The sequence below is a fragment of the Phoxinus phoxinus genome (genome assembly GCF_949152265.1).
Source record: "Phoxinus phoxinus genome assembly, chromosome: 15".
Classification (NCBI taxonomy): domain Eukaryota; kingdom Metazoa; phylum Chordata; class Actinopteri; order Cypriniformes; family Leuciscidae; genus Phoxinus; species Phoxinus phoxinus.
In genome coordinates this window covers 5,706,347-5,732,139 of record NC_136890.1, presented here as the reverse complement: position 1 = coordinate 5,732,139, position 25,793 = coordinate 5,706,347, and the positions used below count along the sequence as shown (strand labels likewise).

Below are 25,793 nucleotides of genomic sequence, written 5' to 3'. Positions count from 1 at the left end.
AGCTTTCCACCAGACTTACTTTTACTGTGCCGCAGAGAAAACGTGTTTTTGTTTTTTTGAGGGTCTAGCATTGGTGACTTCAGCATTGATCCTCATAGAAGTTTAGTTTGACACAGCAGCAGCCCAAATATATACAGATGACAGTAAAGATAAGTGCAACTTGCACAGAAAAGTTCACTACTATCACCATTTAAACACTTCTATTCATATGTGACAGGAGGAAATGAGATTTGAATTGGTGGTGTATTTTCAGCATTGATCTTAAGGCATTTAACTGAATCATGACGTCATTAACACACACACACACACACACACACACACACACACACACACACACACACACACACACACACACACACACACACACACACAAAGTGTACTCTGTTTTGGCTCTGACTTGGCTAGCTTTATGTTAGACACTATTTGAGACATTTGTTTTCGGGTTTCAGTTGTTTTTCCGCAGTTCACCTGTTTCTGGAATTTACTTTTTGCCATATCTTTTTAGCGATAGCAAAATCCAAGCGAAAACTAATCCAAATCAAGGTTTACCACACTTTTAGTTCTACTAATGCTAATCTAGACTACAATTTAAAGCAGGGCTATGCAGTTTCGGGAATTTCTTCGCTGTATTCTCGTTTTTTTTGCTCGCAGGTTTCTCTATAGAGCTCCCCCTACAGCTTCGGAATAGATATTTGACAACACTGTCGAAAAACTTGTTGTCGACTCTCAAATACCAGAGGCTAGTAGATCAGCGACATCAAAGCAGACGGGACATTCTTTAAAACGTTGTATTCATTCGGGTTCGAACAGCGTGAGGGAGCGCAATAATGACAGAAATTCAGCAGATTTTTTTTTTTGCCGTAAAGCAATTCGTTACATCGCGAGACCTGATATCACGCGATACTTCCTGACGCCGGCCCGCCGGCTCAAAGTTGCAAGGGTGTTTTTTCCACTCACAGGCGATAGGGGGGAATGCGAGATGAACACCATTCAACCCGAAAAAATTAATATAACCATTCCAATGACTCAGAAGCTGTTCAGTTAAGGTAAAAAACCTGCATAGGTCACCTTTAAAGTATAACTTTAACCAGCAGCCATATCACCCTGTAGCCCAAGACCGGTTGCCCACTGAAGATAAGCAGGGCTGAGTCTGGTTAGTACCTGGATGGGAGACTCCTGGGAAATCCAGGTTGCTGCTGGAAGAGGTGTTAGTGAGGCCAGCAGGGGGCGCTCATCCTGTGGTCTGTGTGGGTCCTAACACCCCAGTATAGTGACGGGGACACTATACTGCCAAAAGAGCGCCGTCCTTTGGATGAGACGTTAAACTGAGGTCCTGACTCTCTGTGGTCACTAAAAATCCCAGGATGTCTTTCGAAGGAGTAGGGGTGTAACCCTGGCATCCTGGCCAAATTTGCCCAGTGGCCTCTGTCCATCATGGCCTCCTAATCATCCCCATACACTGATTGGCTTCATCACTCTGTCTCCTCTCCACCAGTAAGCTGGTGTGTGGTGGGCGTTCTGATGCAATATGGCTGCCGTCGCATCATCCAAGTGGATGCTGCACATTGGTGGTGGTTGAGGAGATTCCCCCCTTCTGTGTAAAGCGCTTTGAGGTCTCAGAAAAAACGCTATATACATGTAACAAATTATTATTATTAACTTTATCAGTTTTCAACCCATTTTGTGTTATTACAATATCGGTAGTTTATGTAAATGAACAATGTTTACTTGTTCTCCGTGTCACCTGGGCAGAGAAATGCATGTTTAATTGTCAGCAAAAGTCCACAGCATGTTACAAAAGATATTTATTTCTAATAAATGCTGTTCTTTTAAACAATCTATTCTTCAAAGAATCGTGAAAAAAAAAAGTTTTATATCATGGTTTCCACAGATATAGTAAGCAGCACAACTGTTTTCAACATTTATAATAATCATAAATGTTTCTTGAGCAGCAAATTATAGAATATTAGAAATTATGCTGAAAATTCAGCTTTGGTCACAGGAATAATTGACATTTATATTTATTTTTATCACAGTATTGAAATAGAAAAAAGTTATTCTAAATTGAAATAGTATTTCAAAATATTACTGTTTTTACAATATTGATAAATAATTTCAGCCTTGGGGAGGAGAAGAGACTTATTTCACATATACATCTAACTTTTTACATATTTTTTTAAGTACTATAATGTAATACACACTAATCATCCCAAGTATTTTGGGATTTAACCTATATCTTCTCCTGAAGTAAAAAATGTATATACAGTAGAAGGAAAAGAAATGTGAGCTGTAGATTGAGATGCCTCGTATTATTCTCAAAATGCTCTGCTAATGGGATTGAAGAATGGTATTCCCATTTCATGTGTTTATCAAAAGTTTTCCCTGACTAGTTTTGACAGCCTCCAGCCAACATTCCCCCAGAGTACGGGTAACATGAGTCGAGGCACACGCAAGCGCAGGTCTACACAGTCTCTATATGAGAAACATCTGTTTCCTCTTCTTTTGTTCTCGTTTTCCCCTCACTCCTTTCTGTTCTCTTATGGCCTCTGCATCACTTTTTTTTTTAACAAATTGCAAATCTGTTATTACTTGTAGGATTACAGGTTCCAGTCCAATGTAAGTTCATGTTCCAGTCCCATATGATGTTTAAGGGTTATTAGGAATATGAAATTGACTTTATATTAACATATTATTTATTAAAAGCAAGTGGAAAGTTGTTGTTGTTGATGTTTTTGTTGAAGCATTGCTTCAAAAAGAAGAACTAATACATTAAAGAGCATATTTGTGCAGCTTCATGCAACTAGAAGTTGTTTGGCTTTTGTATTGCCTCCCTTGATTAATTACCGGTAAATGAGTGTTGTCAAGTACTACTCTCATTTAGTTTAACATAAATGGATGGAGAGAAACAGAGGGAGAGACAATGATCCCAGGTGGGAATTTAGCAGATAATGTTCTTTGATAGACACACTCGATCAGTCCCGTTTTGCATAATCACTTAAGCTTTCATCAAAAAGCAAAAGGTTTATTTATAACATCCTGACCAATCAAACTCCCGCTAGTGCCCATTTATATAGTAGTTTTACTGCTAAAAAATAAACTGCTATTATACATGAACTATTTAGCTACAAACAGACAAAGCATTTTGCTGCTGATTTACAATCAAGCAACATTATGATGGTGCTGATTTTAATGTGCTTTTTATTTGGCCCTTAAAGGTGCAGTGAGCTATTTCTGAGAATCAGTTGAAGTGTGGAAACAAACACACCCCTCCCTCAAGTGCTCCGCCCCCCAAATGCACAAGCACACAATCCAAGAGTGGATTTCTCTTTATCATAACAGAAGCAAAAACAATGTGAAGCGGATGAACAAACAACAAGGAAGAACAAAAAATGAACACATAAAAAATAAAATAAAAGCAAGTATATAAAAGCAAGAGTTGGCTGTCAGTCGCCAGTAGCAAACACTCAATGTTACTCCCGTATGGAGCAGAACCAAGGAAACATCTGCGTCCGTTTTCAGGCCTTCCCGCTTCGGCCTCTCCAGCACTGGAAAGATTTTCTAATATTAACACTGGTCCTACCTCTTGCCTGATCATATCCCATCTTTTTCCAGAGATATTCCTCTGACGTTTTCTATTTTGTAATGTTTCTCAGCCATCTCTTTTTCAGCAGTCTTCAAATCTCCCTCTTGCTCACTCTCGCTCCTCCGCCTTCATGGGTGGACACGCCCCCTAATGCTGATTGGCTCATTCTCTCCTCCCCCATCATGGGTGGACATGCCCCTTACTTCTGATTGGCTCACTCTCTCCTCCTCTTCATGGGTGGACACGCCCTCTACTGCTGATTGTCTCACTCTCTCCTCCCCCATCATGGGTGGACACGCCCCCTACTGCTGATTGGCTCACTCTCTCCTCCCCCATCATGGGTGGGCATGCCCCTTACTGCTGATTGGCTCACTCTCTCCTCCCCTTCATGGGTGGACACACCCCTACTGCTGATTGGCTCACTCTCTCCTCCCCTTCATGGGTGGACATGCCCCTTACTGCTGATTGGCTCACTCTCTCCTCCCCTTCATGGGTGGGCATGCCCCTTACTGCTGATTGGCTCACTCTCTCCTCCCCTTCATGGGTGGACACGCCCCCTACTGCTGTTTGGCTCACTCTCTCCTCCCCTTCATGGGTGGACACACCCCTTACTGCTGATTGGCTCACTCTCTCCTCCCCCATCATGGGTGGACACACCCCTACTGCTGATTGGCTCACTCTCTCCTTCCCCGTCATGGGTGGGCATGCCCCTTACTGCTGATTGGCTCACTCTCTCCTCCCCTTCATGGGTGGGCATGCCCCTTACTGCTGATTGGCTCACTCTCTCATCCCCTTCATGGGTGGACACGCCCCCTACTGCTGTTTGGCTCACTCTCTCCTCCCCTTCATGGGTGGACACGCCCCTTACTGCTGATTGGCTCACTCTCTCCTCCTCTCCATGGGTGGACACACCCCTTACTGCTGATTGGCTCACTCTCTCCTCCCCCATCATGGGTGGACCCGCCCCCTACTGCTGATTGGCTCACTCTCTCCTCCCCCATCATGGGTGGGCATGCCCCTTACTGCTGATTGGCTCACTCTCTTCTCCCCTTCATGGGTGGACACACCCCTACTGCTGATTGGCTCACTCTCTCCTTCCCCGTCATGGGTGGACCCGCCCCCTACTGCTGATTGGCTCACTCTCTCCTTCCCCGTCATGGGTGGGCATGCCCCTTACTGCTGATTGGCTCACTCTCTCCTCCCCTTCATGGGTGGACACGCCCCCTACTGCTGTTTGGCTCACTCTCTCCTCCCCTTCATGGGTGGACACGCCCCTTACTGCTGATTGGCTCACTCTCTCCTCCTCTTCATGGGTGGACACACCCCTTACTGCTGATTGGCTCACTCTCTCCTCCCCCATCATGGGTGGACCCGCCCCCTACTGCTGATTGGCTCACTCTCTCCTCCCCCATCATGGGTGGAAACGCCCCCTACTGCTGATTGGCTCACTCTCTCCTCCCCATCATGGGTGGACCCGCCCCCTACTGCTGATTGGCTCACTCTCTCCTCCCCCATCATGGGCGGACCCGCCCCCTACTGCTGATTGGCTCACTCTCTCCTCCCCCATCATGGGTGGAAACTCCCCCTACTGCTGATTGGCTCACTCTCTCCTCCCCCATCATGAGTGTATACACCCTCTACTGCTGATTGGTTCACTTTCTCCTCGCCCATCATGAGTGTATACACCCTCTACTGCTGATTGGCTACAAGTTTGTTGTGAAGCTCAGTCCGATCCACTTTCAACAGCATTTTTCAGTAATTGCTTTCTGCACCTATTTGTAACGAAAATATCCGTGGTGGTGACATAATAGGTATGTGTGGCTCTGAGGCTCTGCCGCCTTTGACGTGGAAATCTGTTATATTCTTGGGAAAACCCCATCTGTTTAAGCCGTTTCAGAGTAAAGACGGAGTGTAAAATAACAGTTTTTAGTAACCTCACTTGCCTTATGTTAGATACACATCACGATTTTAGCCCCGATTTTTACACACCGACATTTTTGTGGAAATCGGCAACAAATGCGTGAAATCTGAGGCAAATTGGTGCTTGTTTACGTGAGTGACAATCCCGTAGTGTGAGTGATCAAAGACGTGATCTTAGAGAAGCGCAGATGTGTTGTTGATGCCCGGAAGATATTTAGCATGCTACCTGTCAAGAGTCCAGGAGTGTGAAATGTGTTTTGACTTGTTATTACATCAGCGGAAACCTACAGCCAATGAGAGAGCAAGATGCAGGGTAAGGGAAAGTTCAGGGGGAGGAGTCCTAGATCTGCAACCAAACATCAGCAAACATGGCTTCTGCAAGCAAGCATTCTCTGCTTCATATTCTTCTTTTTTTATTTTTCGCTGCAAATCAGTGCACAGACAACTTGGATCGCAAGCATCTTGCGGGTTATGATTTTAGTATTATGCGGGAACCCTTGTCTAACGCGTGATTTCATGTATCACTCGCATGTGTTTGGTTGTGAAACCTAGTTTGTAGACCAGACAGAGTTGTCAACGGTTCTTCCTATTCAAATCTGTGTAATGTGTGACCCACTGTCGCCGATCCATCGTGTAATGTACACACAACAGCAACTAATGGTACCCCAGACAGTCATGTAATGTCTAGTGTGAGAAGAACAGCGATCGGACGATTTTGAAAATCTTGCAAATTTCCTGCGTAATTGGGCTACTTTTACACTGTCGCCACGGAGTGTTTTTTTAGTCCACAGGTTGGAGCAAACCCCCTCTGCCCAGAAGAAGAGCTCCCCTGTACCGCGATGGGCTAGTTTGGGCCATGATTGGCCGGGTTTTGCATGGCAATTGACCATTCGCAAAGACCCGCCCCCTTTAGTTACTGTTGCTATGTCCAACAAGCCACGCCGCTCTCACGCCGCACTATGTTCTCTCGCAGTGAAAAACACATCGCGAAGCAGAGACAACACACTGACAGACAGGACAGACCAGGTTACTTTTGATATGAAACAAAGTCTCAAAACACATTTCTTAAAAAAATCTAAACAAAAAATACCATTTTGTGGTTCTTTAATGTGTCTGACAAATCGCTGTGTCGCCTCAGTTAAAGCTGCTCGTGAACTGATCATCTCTTCCTTCTAGTCAATTTATAGCATCAGATAAACATGAATGAGCATCAGAAGGAATGCCTCGGAAAGACATCAGTACTTTCAAGTTCAAATCCTCCAATGTTAATCTATTAACTCTCCTGACTGCTTTGTCGGACCAAAATGGCGGATTCGGCGGATGGCAGATTATGATTGGTCAGATCGCATGTCAATCAAACTCCCTGCGATGGGTCAATTGGGCTGGTTTTGTTACACAAACCTGGCAACCCTGCTACAAGGACTAGTTTCTTAAACCATTTTCTGGGAGTGTACTGGAAAACTCAACCCAAGAGTTAAGTATAGCGCAGAGCAGATATAGACTGCATGGTGAACTCATCCTGGGCTTCTTCTTCCCATAATTATTAAATGATTACTAGATTTGGTGTACTTGAGGCATCTGGGTTGTATTTTACTCTTGAGTTTATCATATAATCCTCCTGTCCTGTACATACATTTTCTGTCCGTTATACCAGAAATTAAAGGGTAACTTGCATGGATTTATCGTTCAGTCTTGACTTTGCAAGAAGGACATCAGAAACTTCACAGCAACTTGAGTGAAGCTAACAGTCCCCGCGCTCTGACTGGCTGCTCTGTTTGTCCACTGTCCTGTTGTCTTTTTTTCCCATCATCCCTGCTGTGTTTGCAGAGTACTCGTACTGTAAATCTCCGTGGGAAGACAGGTTCTTTGATTGCACTTGTATCGGGAGGATTTCATGGCCTTCCCTCAGGTTTTTTTTCTTTGAAACTTTTCTCCCCGAGAAGCGGGTGAGCCCTCCTAGCTTTTTGTCTGGGGCATGTTTTCCGACCTCCTTCTTTGTCTCCTGGCCCCCGTTCCACCCACCCTACTCAGGGAGGTTTTTCTTCTTGAAACTGGTACCGGCAAGTTGAGCCAAAAGCAAATAAAGAGCTTGCAGTATGTCTTCAGTGTGAGATGACACCAGCCGAGCGCTAGCGCTCACCCACACATCTACTGTTCTGTACTCACAGACCGACAATAAGGCTGAAGCTTACAAAAACAGCCAGGTCACATTTGACCCCAAAATCAAAAGATACCAACATTATTTTACATAAATAAAATCAAGCTTGTTTTTCATTGTAACATTATTTTCATGACAGTTGAAAATTACATTTCCTCACAAAATTTCACTGTAACACAAGTTTTTAGTAATTCCCAGTATTGTAAAAAATCTCATTATTGTAAAAAAAAGTGAGTCTCATTACTTAGTCTTATTACTGTTATATAAATACTGTAAAACATACTGTAATACAGTTATTTTTTTATTTCAATGAGCAGAAAAATTATACATTTTAATATTGTTTTAATATAACAAATATTTAATTAAATATTAAATAATGTATGACATTTGCTTTTTTTGTGATGCTATTTCAGTGATGATAATTGTGTGTGTGTGTGTATATATATATATATATATATATATATATATATATATACAGGTGAAACTCGAACAATTAGAATATTGTGCAACAATTCAACTTAAAAGGTGAAACTAATATATTATATAGACTCATTACATGCAAAGTGAGATATTTCAAGCCTTTATTGGTTATACTTTTGATGATTATGGCTTACACTTATAAAAACCTTTTCACAATATTCTAATTTTGAATTTGGGGTTTTCATAAGCTGTAAGTCATAATCATCAAAATTATAACAAATAAAGGCTTGAAATATCTCACTTGGCATGTAATGAGTCTATATAATATTAGTTTCACCTTTTAAGTTGAATTACTGAAATAAATTAACTTTTGCACAATATTCTAATTTTTCTAATTAATCGAATTGTATATGTATATACAATTATACAATATATATGTACATTAAAATGTAGTGAAAAAAAAAATCCTTATTATCATTCAATATGACCTGGAATTCATCATAAAAGCTTTCATGGGATTCACATATTATATTTTTTATGTTTTGATTCAAATTAGTCTGTTTCTTGTAGCTGTAAAAAATCTCTGATGTGTTTGACTTGAATCTGAAGAAAGTAGCCTACATATTTATATCACTAAACTGTTTATTTACTTGAAATGTGGGTTGCATTTCTCTGCTGGTTTCTTTCACATAACGCTCGTAGTTGAGCTCTGGAAATCCATCCTTCCCTATTTGAACATGCCTGCTGTTGACTGGAAGGTTCCCATGGGAACAAACAAATGAGCAGACCCTCACTAGCCACCGCGGAGTGAAAAGCTAGACGATAAACTTGCAAAGAGTGTCAAAGTGCGAAAAGAAGTGCGAGAATAGAGACAGGTTTTTGATACTGAATCACTCTTTGTTGAACTGTGCAAACTTTTTTTTTTTTTCAGCCTGAGTTACTGTAGTAGGACTGGAGAACGTGACTTCTCCATATTTTATCCATATTTATTCCACTTGTCTTTTGTTTATAGCTTATCTACAACACATTCTCATGAGGCTTCTTAGGAAGGCTCAACCCTGAAGTGACCAATCAAGAGTCCAGAGACATCAGACAGGAGGTTATAGCCAAATAAAACGTGGATTCAGATCATGTTTGGGCTGCCACTGCCTCGGGCCTATGAGACCGGCCGGATTTAGTGACTGTCCCAGGAGAGGTCATTGTTTTTGTATCAGTGGTAGAGTCATCAGACCATTGGGGTTTTTATGATGTTTTGAAGTCACCATGATCCAGACTACTGTTGGATGTTAACACAGTTGTAGTTTTGCTGGGTTGGAAAAGTTTGCGATCTGTTCCCTCAAACCACATTCAGAGGCGGTCCAGACAGTTCACGCAAGTGTCCACAATGCGTCCTGATGTGTAACAAGCTAGGTTATTTGAGAAACTTTTGGAAAAGCCTACACATATGTCTGAAACATTTGTGGTCACAGACTCATTTGATACATATTAATGGAATAGTTCACTTAAAAATGAATCATATACTCACCCTCAAGTTGTTTCAAAGCTGTATGAGTTTCTCTCCTCTGTTGAACACAAAACAGTTGACGTTAGCCATTGACTTTGTGGAAGTCAATGGGGTCCATCAACTGTCTGGTTATTGACATTCTTCACAATATCTTCTTTTGTGTTCAACAGAGGAGAGAAACTCATACAGCTTTGGAATAACTTGAGGGAAAGTAAATTATGACAGAATTTTCATTTTGAAGTGAACTATTCCTTTAACAAACAGCGATCTGACTTGTCTGATAGTTTGTGATTGAATTACTTGAGACAAATGTTAGTAACCAGTGTAAACTATCTTTGTCACAATACCTTTTTTGTCTCATGGTACAATACCAGCTTAAGAAGAATCACCGTAGTAAGTAGTATGGCGCTAACTCTGTTTTTGTGTTGTGTCATTATTTCACGGACTGTTATATTCTAATAATTATTTTCAGTTTAAACAGTAAATTTATTACAGTAAATTTTAGAACATTATTATACAAAAATTATATAAGTTCTGTATGTATTTTTTTTTTATGTATTCACTTTCACAGACATTTGAATCTGTAAAGCCAAATCTGCAATTTTGAACTAGTGATGCACCAAAATTTCAGGACCTGAAAATATTTGTCTGAAAACTGCAAACAAATTTTTTTTTTTGGTTTGGGCTTCTCCAATTACCCAATTTGGCTGTGTCAACATCTATTTTGTGCACATAATGTGGATGCGCTACAGCAGCTAAACATGACGCACTTCACTGTGACCAAAAAATAGCTTGAGTCGCAATATGTGAATTTGTTCGGTTGAAATATTTAGAGGCGGCTCGTCGTCACTTCAGAACTTTATACGGCTGGATTATAACCTGTGAACATGACACATTGAACAGAATAGAGTTCAATTTACAATTATTCAAATAATTTTCAGTTTTGTTTTTTGGCTGAATGAGAATTTTTGGTGGTGTTGGCGTTTCAGTGAAAAATGTATTTCGGTGCATCACTATTTTATAATTTACAGTCATGTTTTCAAAAACCAATGTGAGTATTGTAAACAATCTCAAACCTTTCTAAAGTCCACCAAACTCATCTTCGGAGGTGCTTGTGCAGGTCACTTTCATGTTGTTATATTTCATATCCACTATTTTTAATTGTTGGCAGATGTTTTAAAATTGTTATGTACATATGCGTCAGACAAATGTGTTTGGCTTTTATATTTTTGCGTATTCGCTTTATAAGATGCTGTCAAATAACTGTGCTTGCTGCACTGGACTCAAATAATACATACAATACTGAACGAGTACTGAAATCATGCAGATATTACAGTGAATAGTGGTACTACAGTATCTTTTGACAAATATTGATACTGCCTGTATTTTGAGGCTTGGACATTGCCAGATGTGGACAGTAACAAAGTACACTTTTTGAGTATCTGTACTTTACTTGAGTATTATTTTTTCTGGAAACTTTTTACTTTAACCTCACTACATTTGAAAGACAACCGATTTTCAACCACAATACAACGTCTGTCCAACGTTGGAGATTAACGTCAAGCTGACATTGGATTCTGACATCAACCTGATTTTAATTTTCAGCGTTGCGTCTGGTCTTCTAAATGTGAATTTTGTCATTGTTTTGGAGCACACTAGCTTATAGATAACAGTAAGGCTAACATATTCATACTAAAAGCCAAAAAACTGGGAACCGTCATTTGGGTGTCCGAAACCATTGTGGACATTATTGAGGATAGTGTAACACAATAACTGAAGAGCAGGCGAGCCACAGGCCACAACCTCCACGACTGCCTCCACGCAGCTTGGCTCGAGTTCCCTTTGGATTGTTGTCTGCTCCACAAGTGACTACACAGCCTGTTGAGTTCTGTACATCTGCTGAAACTTGCCATCTTAAAATGTGAGATAACGTTTGTGTTTATACAAGTACACGTGATTCTGTGTGTGGGTGTGAAGAGACATTCCAGGAAACAAGAGATAGTGAATGACTAAGAGACAAGAGGATTAAAATAACAAGAAGGATTTGTTCATTCTGATTAAAGTGATGCCTTTTTTTGTTTTGCTGACAGAGGGATATTTTTGGACACCATTCTGCCACGATACGATGTGAACGGAGTACGGCCGCCCATCGGTCAGAGGACCAGATTGAGCAAAGGAGACATCGCACAGGCACGCAAACTTTACAAGTGTCCAAGTAAGAAAATAACAGATATGTAAACATCAAATTTTTACAGAATTACAGAGGGGTAATCTGGCAAACCCTTCTGCGTAAGGAAGGGGAAGCTCCTGTCTGACTCCACAAGAAGAAAAGATGGTGGAGATAGAAAATCTGGGTCATTGGAGACTTTAAGCACATCATGAAAACATGTGCGAACTTCACAAGCAAAACTTCATGCAAAGAATATATATATATATTTTTTAAATCAGTATTTTTGCCATTTCAAATATCTAAACATCCTAAAAAGGAATAAAAAAAGTATGTTATATATAGTGAATTTTCTTTTTTTTGTGAGAAAGTAATTAAGGTGTTTTGTTTTCATAGAATTAATCTTGAATATTTTAATTTTTTTTACAAAAAAATTGGCAAATCGTTTTGTTAAAGCATAAATATTACAATATTTAGCTGTTTACAGGTGAAAAGCGAAAAATTAGAATCGTGCAAAAGTTTTTGAATTTCAGTAATTCAACTTAAAAGGTGAATCCACCGTAATATATTATATAGACTCATTACATGCAAAGTGAGATATTTCAAGCCTTTATTTGTTATAATTTTGATGATTATGGCTTGCAGCTTATGAAACCTTTTCACAATATTCTAATTTAGAATTTGGGGTTTTCATAAGCTGTAAGCCATAATCATCAAAATTATAACAAATAAAGGCTTGAAATATCTCACTTTGCATGTAATGAGTCTATATAATATATTACGGTGGATTCACCTTTTAAGTTGAATTACTGAAATAAATAAACTTTTGCACGATATTCTAATTTTTCCAGTTTCACCTGTATGTTTAACAAACATGTTTCAAGTAAATTGGCCTTATTAAAGAATATTTAGATAATTCAGATGGAAAACAAGACAAAATTACTCTTGAAAAACACATTTTAGGATCATTCAGTGACATTTGCCCCTGTTTCATAGTGTAAGGGTGGGACACTTAAGTTTATGTAATCTGGAAATAACATCGCATCCACAATTGATGTGGTACGGTATCTTGGCGACAGTCTCCGTTACTCCCGGCCTCGGAAAGGCCGAGTAAACACCGGTCGAGCGCAGGAAGCTTGTAATTTGTCTTCTTTCCCTGATAAAACAGAGAAGAGAACAGTTGCTTTGTAGGATACAGCAAATAAATGCAGAAAAGGACATTTTTCATGTAAACTTTACAGAGATGTTCAAACATACACTACCAGAGAGGCAATGAGTGTATCCTCCATGCAAACCAGGGTCTATTAATTGTCTAAAAGTATTATTACATTTAAGGTCATAAAAAGTAAATCAATGAAATGTTAATAAATAAAAACTGGAATCATGACACGGCAAAATATGATGATTAAAATTCAAAAGGCTATGATTTAATTCAATATTTATTTAATTAAATACATTTAAAAGTGTAATAAAACAAGTTCTAAGAAAAAAAGAAAAAAGCAAAGAAAAAAAAGCAAAACTGTTCTACAGGCTTGTAGTTTCAGACCGTCTCTCAAGCAATGAATACCTCACATTTATGCCAAGTGATTGCTGTTAATGAATTATGACTGTTTATTTTATGGTGTTTATGTTACAATATGTTGTGTGGTTTATCTCCCTCGTCTTTTTGAATGAGCAGCTGTAAGTAAAGCATAGACATTTCAAAATAAGTTTCCTGTTTAAAGCCCTTTTCATAGATATTTTGGTTATAATAAACAAAAACAGTGTTGGGTAAATTACTAGCTACTAATTAATCGTTCGCAAAGACCCGCCCCCTTTAGTTACTGTTGCTACGGTACATCCGATGCGCTCCCACGCCACACATCGCCGACAGACAGGACAGAGCAGGTTACTTTTGATATGAAACAATGTCTCCGCTTTCAAGTTTTGTCATTTTTTAAAGAAATGCAAGCGTTTTGTGGCTCTTTAATGTGTGGTGTAGCGCCTCAGTTAAAGCTGCTCGTGAACCGATCATCTCTTCCTTTTAGTTCATATTTTGCATCAAATAAACGTGAATGAACATCAGAAGGAATGTTGTTTCAACCACGGAAACTCATCAGTACACACTGTTTTTCAATCAAGTCCACCGACGTTAATCTACTAACTCTCCTGACTGCTTTGTCGGACAAAATGGCTGATTCTGCGGAAAGCAGATTATGATTGGTCAGATCGCCTGTCAATCAAACTCCAGGCGAAGGGTGAATTACATCTTAAACACATCTAAACTGAACCAACACAATCAATTAGAAACCATAGAAACAAACACGGAACAAACAGAGGAAAAAATGAACTAATAAACAACATAGAAGATTAACAAAGAAACTCAAACATGAACAGAACAGAGAAACAAACTCAAAATGTACACTACTATTGTTTTATATATAGAATTGCTCTATAGTCTATACAGTGTGTAATGCAATTACATCAGAAGTAACTAAATTACAGAAAAAAATAAGATTAATCTCTTACTTTACTTTTTCAAGGGAAAAGTAATTCAATTACATTAATTGATTACTTAGTAATGCATTACACCCAACACTGGTAATGGCAAATAATCTGTTCATTGCTTTTCTTTAAACATTATTATTGTATCAGAAAAATACAGTATCAATCAACCTCTAATATGAATGTATTGATACACAAACCAATTTCAATACATACGGTATATATATATATATATACAGTAATATATATACATACCGGTACTATATATACAACCTGTCTTTAAAACTTAGTTACCCTGTTTGCAAGTCCTCACTAAATGCGTGCAGTGTGCTGCAGTGTTTAATATTGTAAAAAACATATAACATGGTTCATTTTGAGATTGTTTGAGTTTCTGGACATACAGTTGAGTTGATAAAGGTCTTTTAAAAAGTCTTAAATTTGATTTGGAAAAATTCGTTATATTGAGGTTTGTCTTTAGCATGGCGTGAAAAAAACAACCCATAAATAATCTCATCTGGGAGTGGGACTGTTGCTCATTTTACAAATATGGCTCTCAGTTTTTAAAGTTCTGACAGGCCTGTTGTGGAATAGCCCGAGTCACATGACGTATCCATACAGCCGGCATGTGTGGATGATGTGGCCGTACGCAGAGTAGGATGCAGAAAATCACACTCTGGGAAAACAAGGTGTGAGTGTTGCAGAAATCTTACACAGCATTCCTCGCCGGCGTCCGTCGCTTGCCAGACCGCGTGTTAATGGTTCTAAACATTGAAGACACTCCGCACACTTGGCCAGATGAATCTCTGCTCTTGCTACTCTAGTTGTACATGACCGACAACTCGTGCGGACAGAGCATGTGTGGATAATATAAGAAATGTAAACGGCTAAACAAGATCACTTTACACCTTGCCTTTGGGAGGGAAAGTGAGGGAGAAGTAGTCATGCAATAGTCATGTAATAAGCAGGATAATGTACCATCAGCTGCTGATTATTGCACAATAATGACTTGAAAGGGTAATCAGGACCCCAGCATAAAGCAGACTGTACATTATCCATTGCACATGTTTAGTAACATGAATATATCCTGCAACTGCTGGTGTTTTAACATTTAATGAAGCAATGCTGGTTTGCCATGTGTATCTCCACAGTGACCTCTAGAGCGTTTAATTACACATTTAATAAAGTACGCTGCCCGTGGTTTCATTTTAATTGCACACAGCACCGTATAATTGAAAATCTTTTAGTTTGAATTTTGCAGCACTTTTATTTCCTGCTCTTGCTCTTTGCTGTGAATATTAGGCAGGTGTGTGACATTAGAAGCAGATGTGCTTCATAACAAATGCTCAAGGCGCACACTGTGAAAGACAATCCAGACTTTTACGTGGTCTTTTGTCTTTGTTGTGTTCTGTGACGCACAACAATGTTTTATACACAGGGAGCGTACTGTCTTTGTGGGCCGTTGTGCAACTAATCAAATAATCTTGTTTTTGTGTATTGAACTGTTCAACTCCTTTTGAACATTGACCGCTAATGACATGTCTTTCTTTCTCTCTCTCTCTCTCTCTTTTTCTTTCTTAGGATGTGGAGACAGTTTGCAGGAGAGTAGTGGGAACTTCTCTTCTCCTGGTTTTCCGAATGGTTATTCAGCATATATGCACTGCATATGGAGAATTTCTGTCACACCAGGAGAAAAGGTGAAGACACCGGAAGCTCTGATGATTCGCTCTGATTAGTTGTGAGAAATATTTTTAGCCCATAGGATTGTTTATGGAATAAACATTGATATTGGTCCCACATAAGCCCCTTTCACACAGCGCGTTGATTCCGGGAAATTGCCGCGAAATTGCCAGAGTGCCTTCTGTGTGAACGCAAACACGTCCCGGGATTGATGCCGGCATCGATCCCGGGTTGGGGACCTAGTAACATTGCTGGGATCAGTCCCGGAACGTGCCCTGTGTGAACAAAAGCCAGGATCAATGCCGTAAGGGGTGTGTCGTAGCAAAGTCCTTTTAGGCAAGTCGTGCCACTCGGCCGCCATCTTGGCAACGTCTCCGAGCAGCTATTCGGACTAACAAGTCCCATTGTAGTCAATAATTGTATCCCTTAAAACTAGGGCTGTCAAAGTTAACGCGTTAATTAGGCGTTAACGCAACATCATATTAACGGAGAGGAGCAGCACTTTAATTCAGTTAAACACAGATATTATGTTGCTTCTCTAATTGTACATGCACTTATAGCAGAAATCACAGCGCAGATATTGTCTTGATCTTATGTGTATTTGATTTCATCAGACGACGGCTCGATTATCAGGACTGTTGTGCAGATTAACATCTTGGAAGGGAGAGCTGGTTATGTTTAATGGGTCGCGTTTCAGTCACTATTTCATATTCATTCCGTTGTTTGACAACAGAAACAGTAAAATATACCAATGAAAACAGTTTTATTGAGAATTTAGCTTCATCAAAATGGGCACAGAGAGAGACAAACTAATATAATAATAAATAATAAATGTATATTTAGCATTTTCAGAAGAGCTGCCCTGCCATGCAAAAATCTAAACATGTTTGTTTTAGTAAATTGCTCAGTGCAAATAAAGAGAAGTAATGCGAACCTGGTATTTATTTATTCTTTCTTCATGTGTCTAATAGACATGAACAAGTTCTTTGAAAAACATCTATGACCTTTGAAACATGTCTCGTCTTCATGCTCTGTTGACTATGGTTTCAATAATAAACATACATTTGCATAAAGAATCCATATTTATCCATGCCCATAATGATTAGAGTATTACAAACTTGAAAAGTATTAATTTAAGGTACATTTAGAACAAATAAAAAATGTGCAATTAATCGCGAGTTAACTCATGGCAAGCATGCGATTAATTGCGATTAAATTTTTTAATCGATTGACAGCCCTACTTAAAACTTATCTTTGATCACTAAAATTAGCTTTAAAATAGCTTAAATGTAACTCTACACCCTTGCCTCATTTTGTATACGCGGTTCTATGAATATGCAAATTAGCCCTGCCTCCACTCACTCACACCAGCTCAGAGATCCACTCGTTGATGATCACATGATGATTTGATTGGTTACAAGGTAGTTTGTGACGTCAGAAACAAAATAGTTTTAAGGAGAAAATACTCAGCATTGTTGTGGACTTATGAATTTGAACATAGACATATACAACATTAAAAACTTGATTTTCACCACCGAGGGACTTTAAAACTATTTTAATGCTGCTTTCACACCAAACGCGAATAGAGCGTCAAATTCGCGTCCATCGAGTCTAGTTTGACGCTTGAACACTTTGAATGCATTCCGAGGCGAAATCCGCTTCTTGTGTAATACTACTGTTGTTGTGTCACGAAATGTAGTTTTAGTTTTTGTTGTTCAGTCGAGAATGTAGTTGTAGCTCAAATCTGTGGTTTATTTATAAAGCACCTATTTAAAAAATTTAATCTGACGTTTCGGAGTTGTGAGATGAGATCCAGGCGATTAGCGGGCGCTCAGCGCTCATGTAACCCGCCTGGAGCAGCCTCACCTCGGTTAGTCCTCCTGACGTCTGCCGCTGGTAAACGAGAAATGTTTCAATTCTGTAGCTTCGGTTCTATTCTATGAAACATATTTAAAATACATTAATGACTCGTTATAACGTAGGTCAAACGACTTCTTTAATTATGTGAGTTTTTCTTCATCTCATTCAGAAATGTATGACTGCAAGTGTTCAGTGTCACATTCAGTTAACATGTAGCTGAACAACGTCATTCCTTCTTTCATGCGGGCATTTAGTCATATTACAAAATAATGTATTGAGGCCAAACATTTAAAATGGCATTATAAACTGAAAAGCGGGCCTGCCCCCGTTTATCACGTCACTTCACCACGTGACAGCAGCAAGCAGGCTCCTGGTTGGTTAACGCAGTAAAAAAAATTCAACTCGGGCATCAGACGCGAATTGGCTTCAAACGCGTAAATGCACAAAGCACCACTCGCACGTATCGCGCCAGACGTTCAATTCACGTCATTCGCGCAAACTGGACGTGCGAATGAGGCGAATTTGCGTGTACCGCACCGCGCTAATCGCCTCATTCGCGCCGCAAGAACTTCAGACGCGCGTAAATTGACTTAACATTGAAATCACTTGCGCCAGACGCTCTATTCGCGTTTGGTGTGAATGCAGCATAAGAGGCCTGACTAAAGAAAATATTAATATATTATATTAAAATATTAATTTCTCACCATATATCTTTACTCCAAAACAAATCTCTTGCTCAGAGTGGAGTAGTTTACACTCTACTGAATGCTTCGATTGAATCATTAAACAGAACCGGATCAAAAGAATGACTTTGTTATGAATCTGACTTAACTACCTCCACACAGTTTGACTTAACAATTAAAATGAGGTACATTTCAGAATTATGAAGTTATAGACAATCAGCCTGCTTGCTTCTAATTCCACAAATTGCTTGTAATCATTACACTTGCACCGATTTAAACTTGCTCTAGTAACAATTTACCATTTTTGTTTCATTTCCTAAGATCATTCTGAATTTTACATCTATGGATTTATACCGGAGCCATTTATGCTGGTATGATCATGTGGAAATCAGAGATGGATATTGGAGGAAAGCACCATTGAAAGGTATGAGATGAACCGCTGACATTTCAGAAGAAGAATATGGAACAAGTAGCAGTGAAGCTTGATAATTAAAGTTGAATCATTTGCTTGTACCTCTGTATGCAGGTCGATTTTGTGGGGATAAATTACCCGAGCCGATCGTCTCTACAGACAGTCGCCTGTGGATTGAGTTTCGCAGTAGCAGCAACTGGGTGGGAAAGGGCTTCTCTGTGGTTTATGAAGGTACCAGCGACTCAACAACCATTACATTTTCTAAAATATGTACTATTGTGCATAGAAGAAATTATAAAGAGGAACTATTGTACTTGTGTGTAGTACAGCGTAAGTGCCACCATTCCAGTCGGGAAAACATTCCTGGTGATGCCAAAGTGCACACTTTGTAAATGTGTATTAAGACATGCAAGTATAGGGACATAAAATGTCAAAAAATTGTGCCTTGAGCTCATACTATTGACATTTTCATGTAAACATTCATATATTTAATAATTTGCTGTGGCAGTAGCCTTGCCTTTCTCATAATTATTTCTAAAATCAAAAGAGTTGTGGGCAAAATTAGCCCAAGGCTGCAATTTCATGGTCACTGACTAGGGCGAGTCCAGAGTGCTCAGAATAACCTGTCAACAGAAAACATTGTCAAGTTCATTTATTATAAGAGTTTGCCCCACAGACCTAAATCCTTCCGTAACTGATATACTGAGAGTTTCCATTAGGAAAACGCCTAACAATATCGTTTTCCTGTAGTTTCTGTTGTGAAAGAAGGGATTTTCTTGCTTTACTGTCATGTTTCCAGGCTCAGCGTCTTTCTGGTACTTAGAGGTCTATATTACGAAAAAAGAAATGATGATGTTAATTGTTAACAATTGTCCTTTATCTTGCAGCTATTTGCGGTGGGGAGGTGAAGAAAGACAATGGTCAAATTCAGTCCCCGAACTACCCAGATGACTACAGACCTAACAAAGTGTGTGTGTGGAAGGTCGCTGTGGCTCAGGGATACCACGTAGGCCTTACCTTCCAGTCTTTTGAGGTATGGTTGGGGAAAAAGTTCTTATTACTGCATAATAAGCATGTAATTAATTGTTTATACTAGGGCTGTCAACGCTTTAGCGCAAAATCCTTAACGCATTCAAATAATTTCACGCAAATAAATGAATGAAGCACGTGATATTGCATCATTAGTGTATTAGTGTAGCAGTTTAGATGATCTTAGAAGTCGGGAGTTCATCAAACTGAGCATCTACAATAGCGTAAGCACCTGTTATTTTGGGAGGCGGAAATTTCTATTCTAACCCTTAAATCCAAACTCTGTCATATTCTGTGATTATTAATCGCGATTAATCGACCAAATTTTTTTAAATTAATTGACAGCCCTAGTTTATACACCATGTTTTAATGTTAGTGTGTGTCCTAAACAAGAAATAAACATAATAGAATTGGAAAAAATAGGGCTGCAACTCAATAATAAATAATTCAATATAGGCCCTGACATACTTCAAGCGAAATCGAAGAACTAACTTATGTGACGTCAATTCGAACAAAATCCGGCCGAAACGAACTTCGTTTTAGGAATTCGAAATAACTTGCTAAAGCAAACTTTCTAGAAAAGTTTGCTCCGGCTGGTAAACACCTTTGTTCCACCATTGGTCCGTGGCGATGACGTAATAGGTGTGCGCTGAGGCTCCGCCTTCTTTCACGTGAAAATCTTTTCTCTTTTCTTGTTCATTTCGCCTGATCAGTCGGTCGCGGTCAGACATCTGTGAAAACACACTGGAGAGCTGCTTTATGGTAGAAAATAAAGTTGTAATTCTGATGAAACGAGATAATGACACTGTTTTTCAGGTTTAATACGGACGGTAAAGCTGAACAAAGAGCCGTCAGTATATCGGGCCTTAACTGACAACAAATGTTGTACACAGTACTTTTTCTATGAAAAAAAAAAAAAAACACATTTTATTAAAATTTTTTTATTTATGGCGAAAATATTCACTCACTTGCTGATGGGTCAAGCTGCTTTTCAAAATGGAAATGCTCACATAATAAGAATATCTGTTATATTCTTATAATGTGAGCATTTCCATTTTGAAACGCAGCTTGACCCATCAGCAAGTGAGTGAAAAAAAGCCATCATTGTTAATATCAATCAAATGTAATGACATTTTTTTGAACATTGGGTCTCATTTACTAAATTTACTGAAAAATATAGGAACAACGGAAACCACACGTACGCAAAAGGCACTTGCTCTGTACGGCCTTATAATCGTGTTCAGAAGTTATATTTCATCCTAACACGACTATAATTATATTGAAGAACGTTGCATTAATTGTATTATATAATCCATATATAAAATTATATTATTAAATGATTAAATAATACAATTTAATTTAATCTTAAATACATTCCATCACATAGGAATTCGAAATAACTCGCTAAAGCGAACTTTCTAGAAAAGTTTGCTCCGGCTGGTAAACACCTTTGTTCTACCATTGGTCCGTGGCGATTGGTCCGTGGCGACAGTTAAAGAGTAAGAAAAGCTGCGTTCTCTCAGACAGCAACATTGTTTCGGCGCAGATCCGGCCCACATCAGGGTTATAACTTCAGCTGCGAGGTTTCTCTGAATAACGCAGATATACGTGTGTGTGTGTGTGTACAGCTGGTCTGTATAAAAGGTGTTTATTATGAGAATTATGAGTCTGCAAACAGCAAAAGTTTGACGCGAGTGACGATAGGTTGTGTGGAAAGCCCTTATATGGAGATGGTTTGTGCGTGTTTTATGCTAATGACTAAATGCGTCTCTATAGCACGTATTGTGTTTATCGTGCAATTCATACGCGAAAATTAGTTTTTACGTGCATATGATACGCAGTTCTCACGTGCATTTGATACACACGCACCCCACACCACTAATCCGAACCAAACGTATAATACACACGCGCACCCAACACCACTACTAAACTACCCTAACCAACCCATGTGTATCCTATGCACGTAAAAACTAATCTTCGCGTTTAAATTGCACGATGAACACACTGCGTGCTATAGAGTGTGATCGGGTTGCGTGCTCAGTGCCACTCATTTAGAATACTCCAAATTCACTAACATCAGAACGATATTAAGAACAAATGAATGTGCGTATAAGCGTGTTGTGAATTAGACAGAGATTTTTCGTGAGAAGTTCTCCTGTGCGTACAAATACGAAATAATCCACGCAATTATTAGTGAATGAGACCCATTGACTTTAATGTGAAGTCCATCACATCGTCATACCATTTTTTTATTTTTGTTACGATCTTTAAAAAGCTGAATATAGTTGCTACTTGCTTGGTGCTTTCAAACTTTAAATTGCAACCTTTAATTGCATTTGAAATTATTTGTCATTTATTTGTCTGGCTGATTCTGATATGTCATTGCCCTGGTTCTGAGTTAATTTAGACAGTCTCTCTCTAACCAGCTGGTGTGAATACACTCAAACTCCCCATGATCTTTGAATTAGAAACAGTGATGTTGTAGATCTGTCCATTCAAATGAAAACGGGAAAAACATTCAATTTTGTTTTCTGCTTCATTCTTTTCTTAAGATATTCTTGACTTTGATGAAAAGGTTGGTTACAGTCGCTGCTGGTTGCCATCAAATGTAAATGGCACGTCTTGCTTTGAAAGAAAAGAAATACATGTTAGGTCTTTCAGGTTTAAATTTAGTTTTTCCATTCCCCTTTTCTCCATTATCTTTTGTCTTTTCAACCCAAGATTGAGAGGCATGATAACTGCGCGTACGACTACCTGGAGGTTCGAGATGGGAACTCGGAAAGCAGCCCGCTGTTGGGCAGATTCTGCGGTTATGACAAACCTGATGATATTAAATCCAGTTCCAACCAGCTCTGGATGAAATTTGTGTCTGACGGTTCTGTCAACAAGGCTGGATTTGCTGCTAATTTCTTCAAAGGTGAGGTTTGACGTTTGTTGTTCTCCATCAATGGAAATTTCAGATCTTTGATGATTGGCTTTAAATTTATAGCGAGTATTTATTCTTTTTTAATTGTTTTTTATTTTCAGTGAAATTCAGTAATGCACACATATAACTTTTGGCCAATCACCAATATAAGCAAAAAGAAAGAAAAAAAAGCCCTGATGTTATCCGTTTCCAGTTTTGGCTTAATCATGCAATGCCAATAATGCTAATGCTACAATATTGGCATTAAATATCTCCTTTAGATATTAGCATCGCTCCTTTAAGATACTGTAACTCATTAAGTTCTGCTGCTCTTGTTGTTGCAGAAATGGACGAGTGCTCCAGACCCGACAACGGTCGCTGTGAGCAACGCTGTGTCAACACGCTCGGCAGTTACAAGTGTGCCTGTGACCCTGGTTACGAACTGGCGGCGGACAAACGGAGTTGCGAGGGTCAGTATGTGAACAGTGCTGGTTACAGGCCAGTGCCATATTTAAAATGTTCATGGCGCCATTATACGGTAGCATCGAGGCGAAGCTGTACAAACACCCTGTCTGTGGTTAAAAAGATTAATTCTAAAATAGTTTTAGGGCAATGACATCACTTTTTTACAGATCAGGGGTCGGTTTGTTAGAAAAATTCCCAAAATATTTACTTCTTGGTGTTTTGAAGTCTTGGTTCTGATTGTGTGGCAGTCCTTGCCCAAGACTCACCGATCATGCAAAGGCTGTCTTTTTTAACGTAACGTAATCATACTAATCCATCTGTAAATTGTCATAATTATTCAATTTAAAATAAGGTCCCTGCTTTGACTAATTTATGTAGAGTTGTCGTTGAGTTTCAAATTCAGCAAAAAGTCACGTCACGGATAATAATGACCGATCATTCAGAGTATTAGCTCTGTAGATTCCTGAAAAAAGTTAAATGTATTATATGTAGTTTGGGTTGCACTTTATTTTACAGTATGTGTACATACAGTGTACTTACCCAAGAAAGTACGGTAGTGGTTAATATAAGGTAACTACATGGGTTAGGTTTAGGGGTAGGTTCAGGCTTATTGCACAGTTATTCTAATAGGCTAACTTTAATAAGTACGTAGTATGTACATGCTGAATAGGACTGTAAAATAAAGTGCTACCATAGCTAGAGTTATATTATAATGTTTAATATTTGAAACAACCCAAATAAATTAATTAATTTTAAAGGAACACGCCGACTTTTTGGGACTTTAGGTTATTCACTGTATCCCCCAGAGTTAGATAAGTCCATACATACCCTTCTCATCTGCGTGCGTGCCGTAACTCTGTCTGACGCACCCACCGCTAGCCTAGCTTAGCACAAAGACTAGAGGTAAACGGCTCCAGCTAGCATACTGCTCCCAATAAGTGACAAAATAACGCCAACATTTTCCTATTTACATGTTGTGATTTATATAGTCACAGCGTGTACAAATAACAAGGTCACATGAGACACAGCCATCTTCTAACCGTATGCATACTGGGAACTATATTCTCAGAAGGCGAAGCACTGCTACTTCTGCGGAGTGATTTGCTCGCAGCGCCTGAGAAGCGCCGTGGTGAGGAGATGAGAGTTCCCTCAGAGTGTTACGCTAATCACTCCACCCAAGTAGCAGTGCTTCGCCTTCTTAGTTCCCAGTATGTATCTGGTGGACGTCATAGTTCGGTGCATATAGTCAGATGACTAATACAGTCAGTCACAGGCAATCCACACTCCAATCCAGAAGGGGCCGCGCACGGTAATGCAACGCTGTTTGCTAACCGCCACAATAAGAAAAAGAGCAGAAGAAGACACGTTCTATGGTTCAGATGGCACGCAAGAGCTTGCTAGTAGCCTATACGCTGAGTTTCGATTCATTTTTGTGACGAGCTCCACAAACTTCATGTAAAGGATTTAGTTTACCTCACAGATTGCAAGTCGTACTTGACTTTCTAAAGTGAAGCAATGTGTGTAAAGGCCTTCTGAAGTGAAGCGATGCGTTCGTGTTAGAAAAATATCCATATTTAAAACGCTATCGACTAAAATGACAAGCTTCCGGCAGACGGCCTACGCAAGTCGACTTACGGCAAAAGAGTAACACTTAACGATGACGTAGGAGTAGAGCGCAAGCTTTGACGTAGGGCTGTAAACGATTAATCGCTATTAATCAAATCCAAAATAAAAGTTTGTGTTTACATAATATATGTGTGTGTATTGTGTATAATTATTTTGTATATATAAATACACACATATGCATGTATATATTTAAGAAAAATGTATTATTTGTATATAAAATAGTTATATATATAATATAGACCGTTTTACTGTTTGTACACAATGATGACGTAGCAACGTATGCGCACACATATTGGCAACGGAACTATGGCGAGAATCAGCAGCGTGTCAAGTGGGCGCTGCAGACACAAGCATTTTTTATTAAGTCCTCGCTCCAATCAACACGTTTAATCGCCAGCAGCCACAGGCGCCGCCGGTTCTTTGGAAACGGCCGTGATCCTGCCGGAATCCTATAAAACTTAAGCCCATTGGTGGAATACCGATTAGTGCAACAGTAAACGCAACAACCAGACATTTTGATGCTGGGAAACCGTTTTGATAAACTTTCGGAGTTGCTAACACGTTAGAGCCAGTGGGGAACAACACCACTTCCGTTGCCAAAATGCGCGCGCAACTGTTTGATCACGTGGGCTGTAAAAGGGTCTATAAATCATATATAAATAGATATGCAGTATATAAATGCAAATATTTCTCAAATATATACATGCATGTGTGTGTATTATATATATATATACAAAATAATTATACACTATACACACATATATTATGTAAACACAAACTTTTATTTTGGATTCGATTAATCGACGATTAATCGTCGCCTCTCGCGGTTCAAACAAACAGGGCTGGGCAACACAATTCTTATATAAATCGATGCGTCTTCCGGAGGCTAGTTATTTTAGT

The 25,793-nt window shown here is 39.2% G+C and overlaps 2 protein-coding genes across 2 annotated transcripts in view; one reads left to right on the top strand and one right to left on the bottom strand.

Moving 5' to 3' along the window:
• Positions 1 to 25,793, bottom strand: part of antxr1a (ANTXR cell adhesion molecule 1a) — a 326,460-nt gene that overhangs the window by 192,866 nt on the left and 107,801 nt on the right. The gene's annotated exons all lie outside the window — the stretch shown is intronic.
• Positions 1 to 25,793, top strand: part of bmp1a (bone morphogenetic protein 1a) — a 98,840-nt gene that overhangs the window by 53,681 nt on the left and 19,366 nt on the right. Inside the window, exons 7-13 of the mRNA XM_079637211.1 lie at positions 11,676 to 11,800; positions 15,815 to 15,930; positions 18,778 to 18,880; positions 18,983 to 19,099; positions 19,756 to 19,901; positions 22,619 to 22,814; positions 23,147 to 23,272. Of these exons, the coding sequence (XP_079493337.1) occupies positions 11,676 to 11,800; positions 15,815 to 15,930; positions 18,778 to 18,880; positions 18,983 to 19,099; positions 19,756 to 19,901; positions 22,619 to 22,814; positions 23,147 to 23,272 (929 nt within the window). The remainder of the gene's footprint in view (positions 1 to 11,675; positions 11,801 to 15,814; positions 15,931 to 18,777; positions 18,881 to 18,982; positions 19,100 to 19,755; positions 19,902 to 22,618; positions 22,815 to 23,146; positions 23,273 to 25,793) is intronic.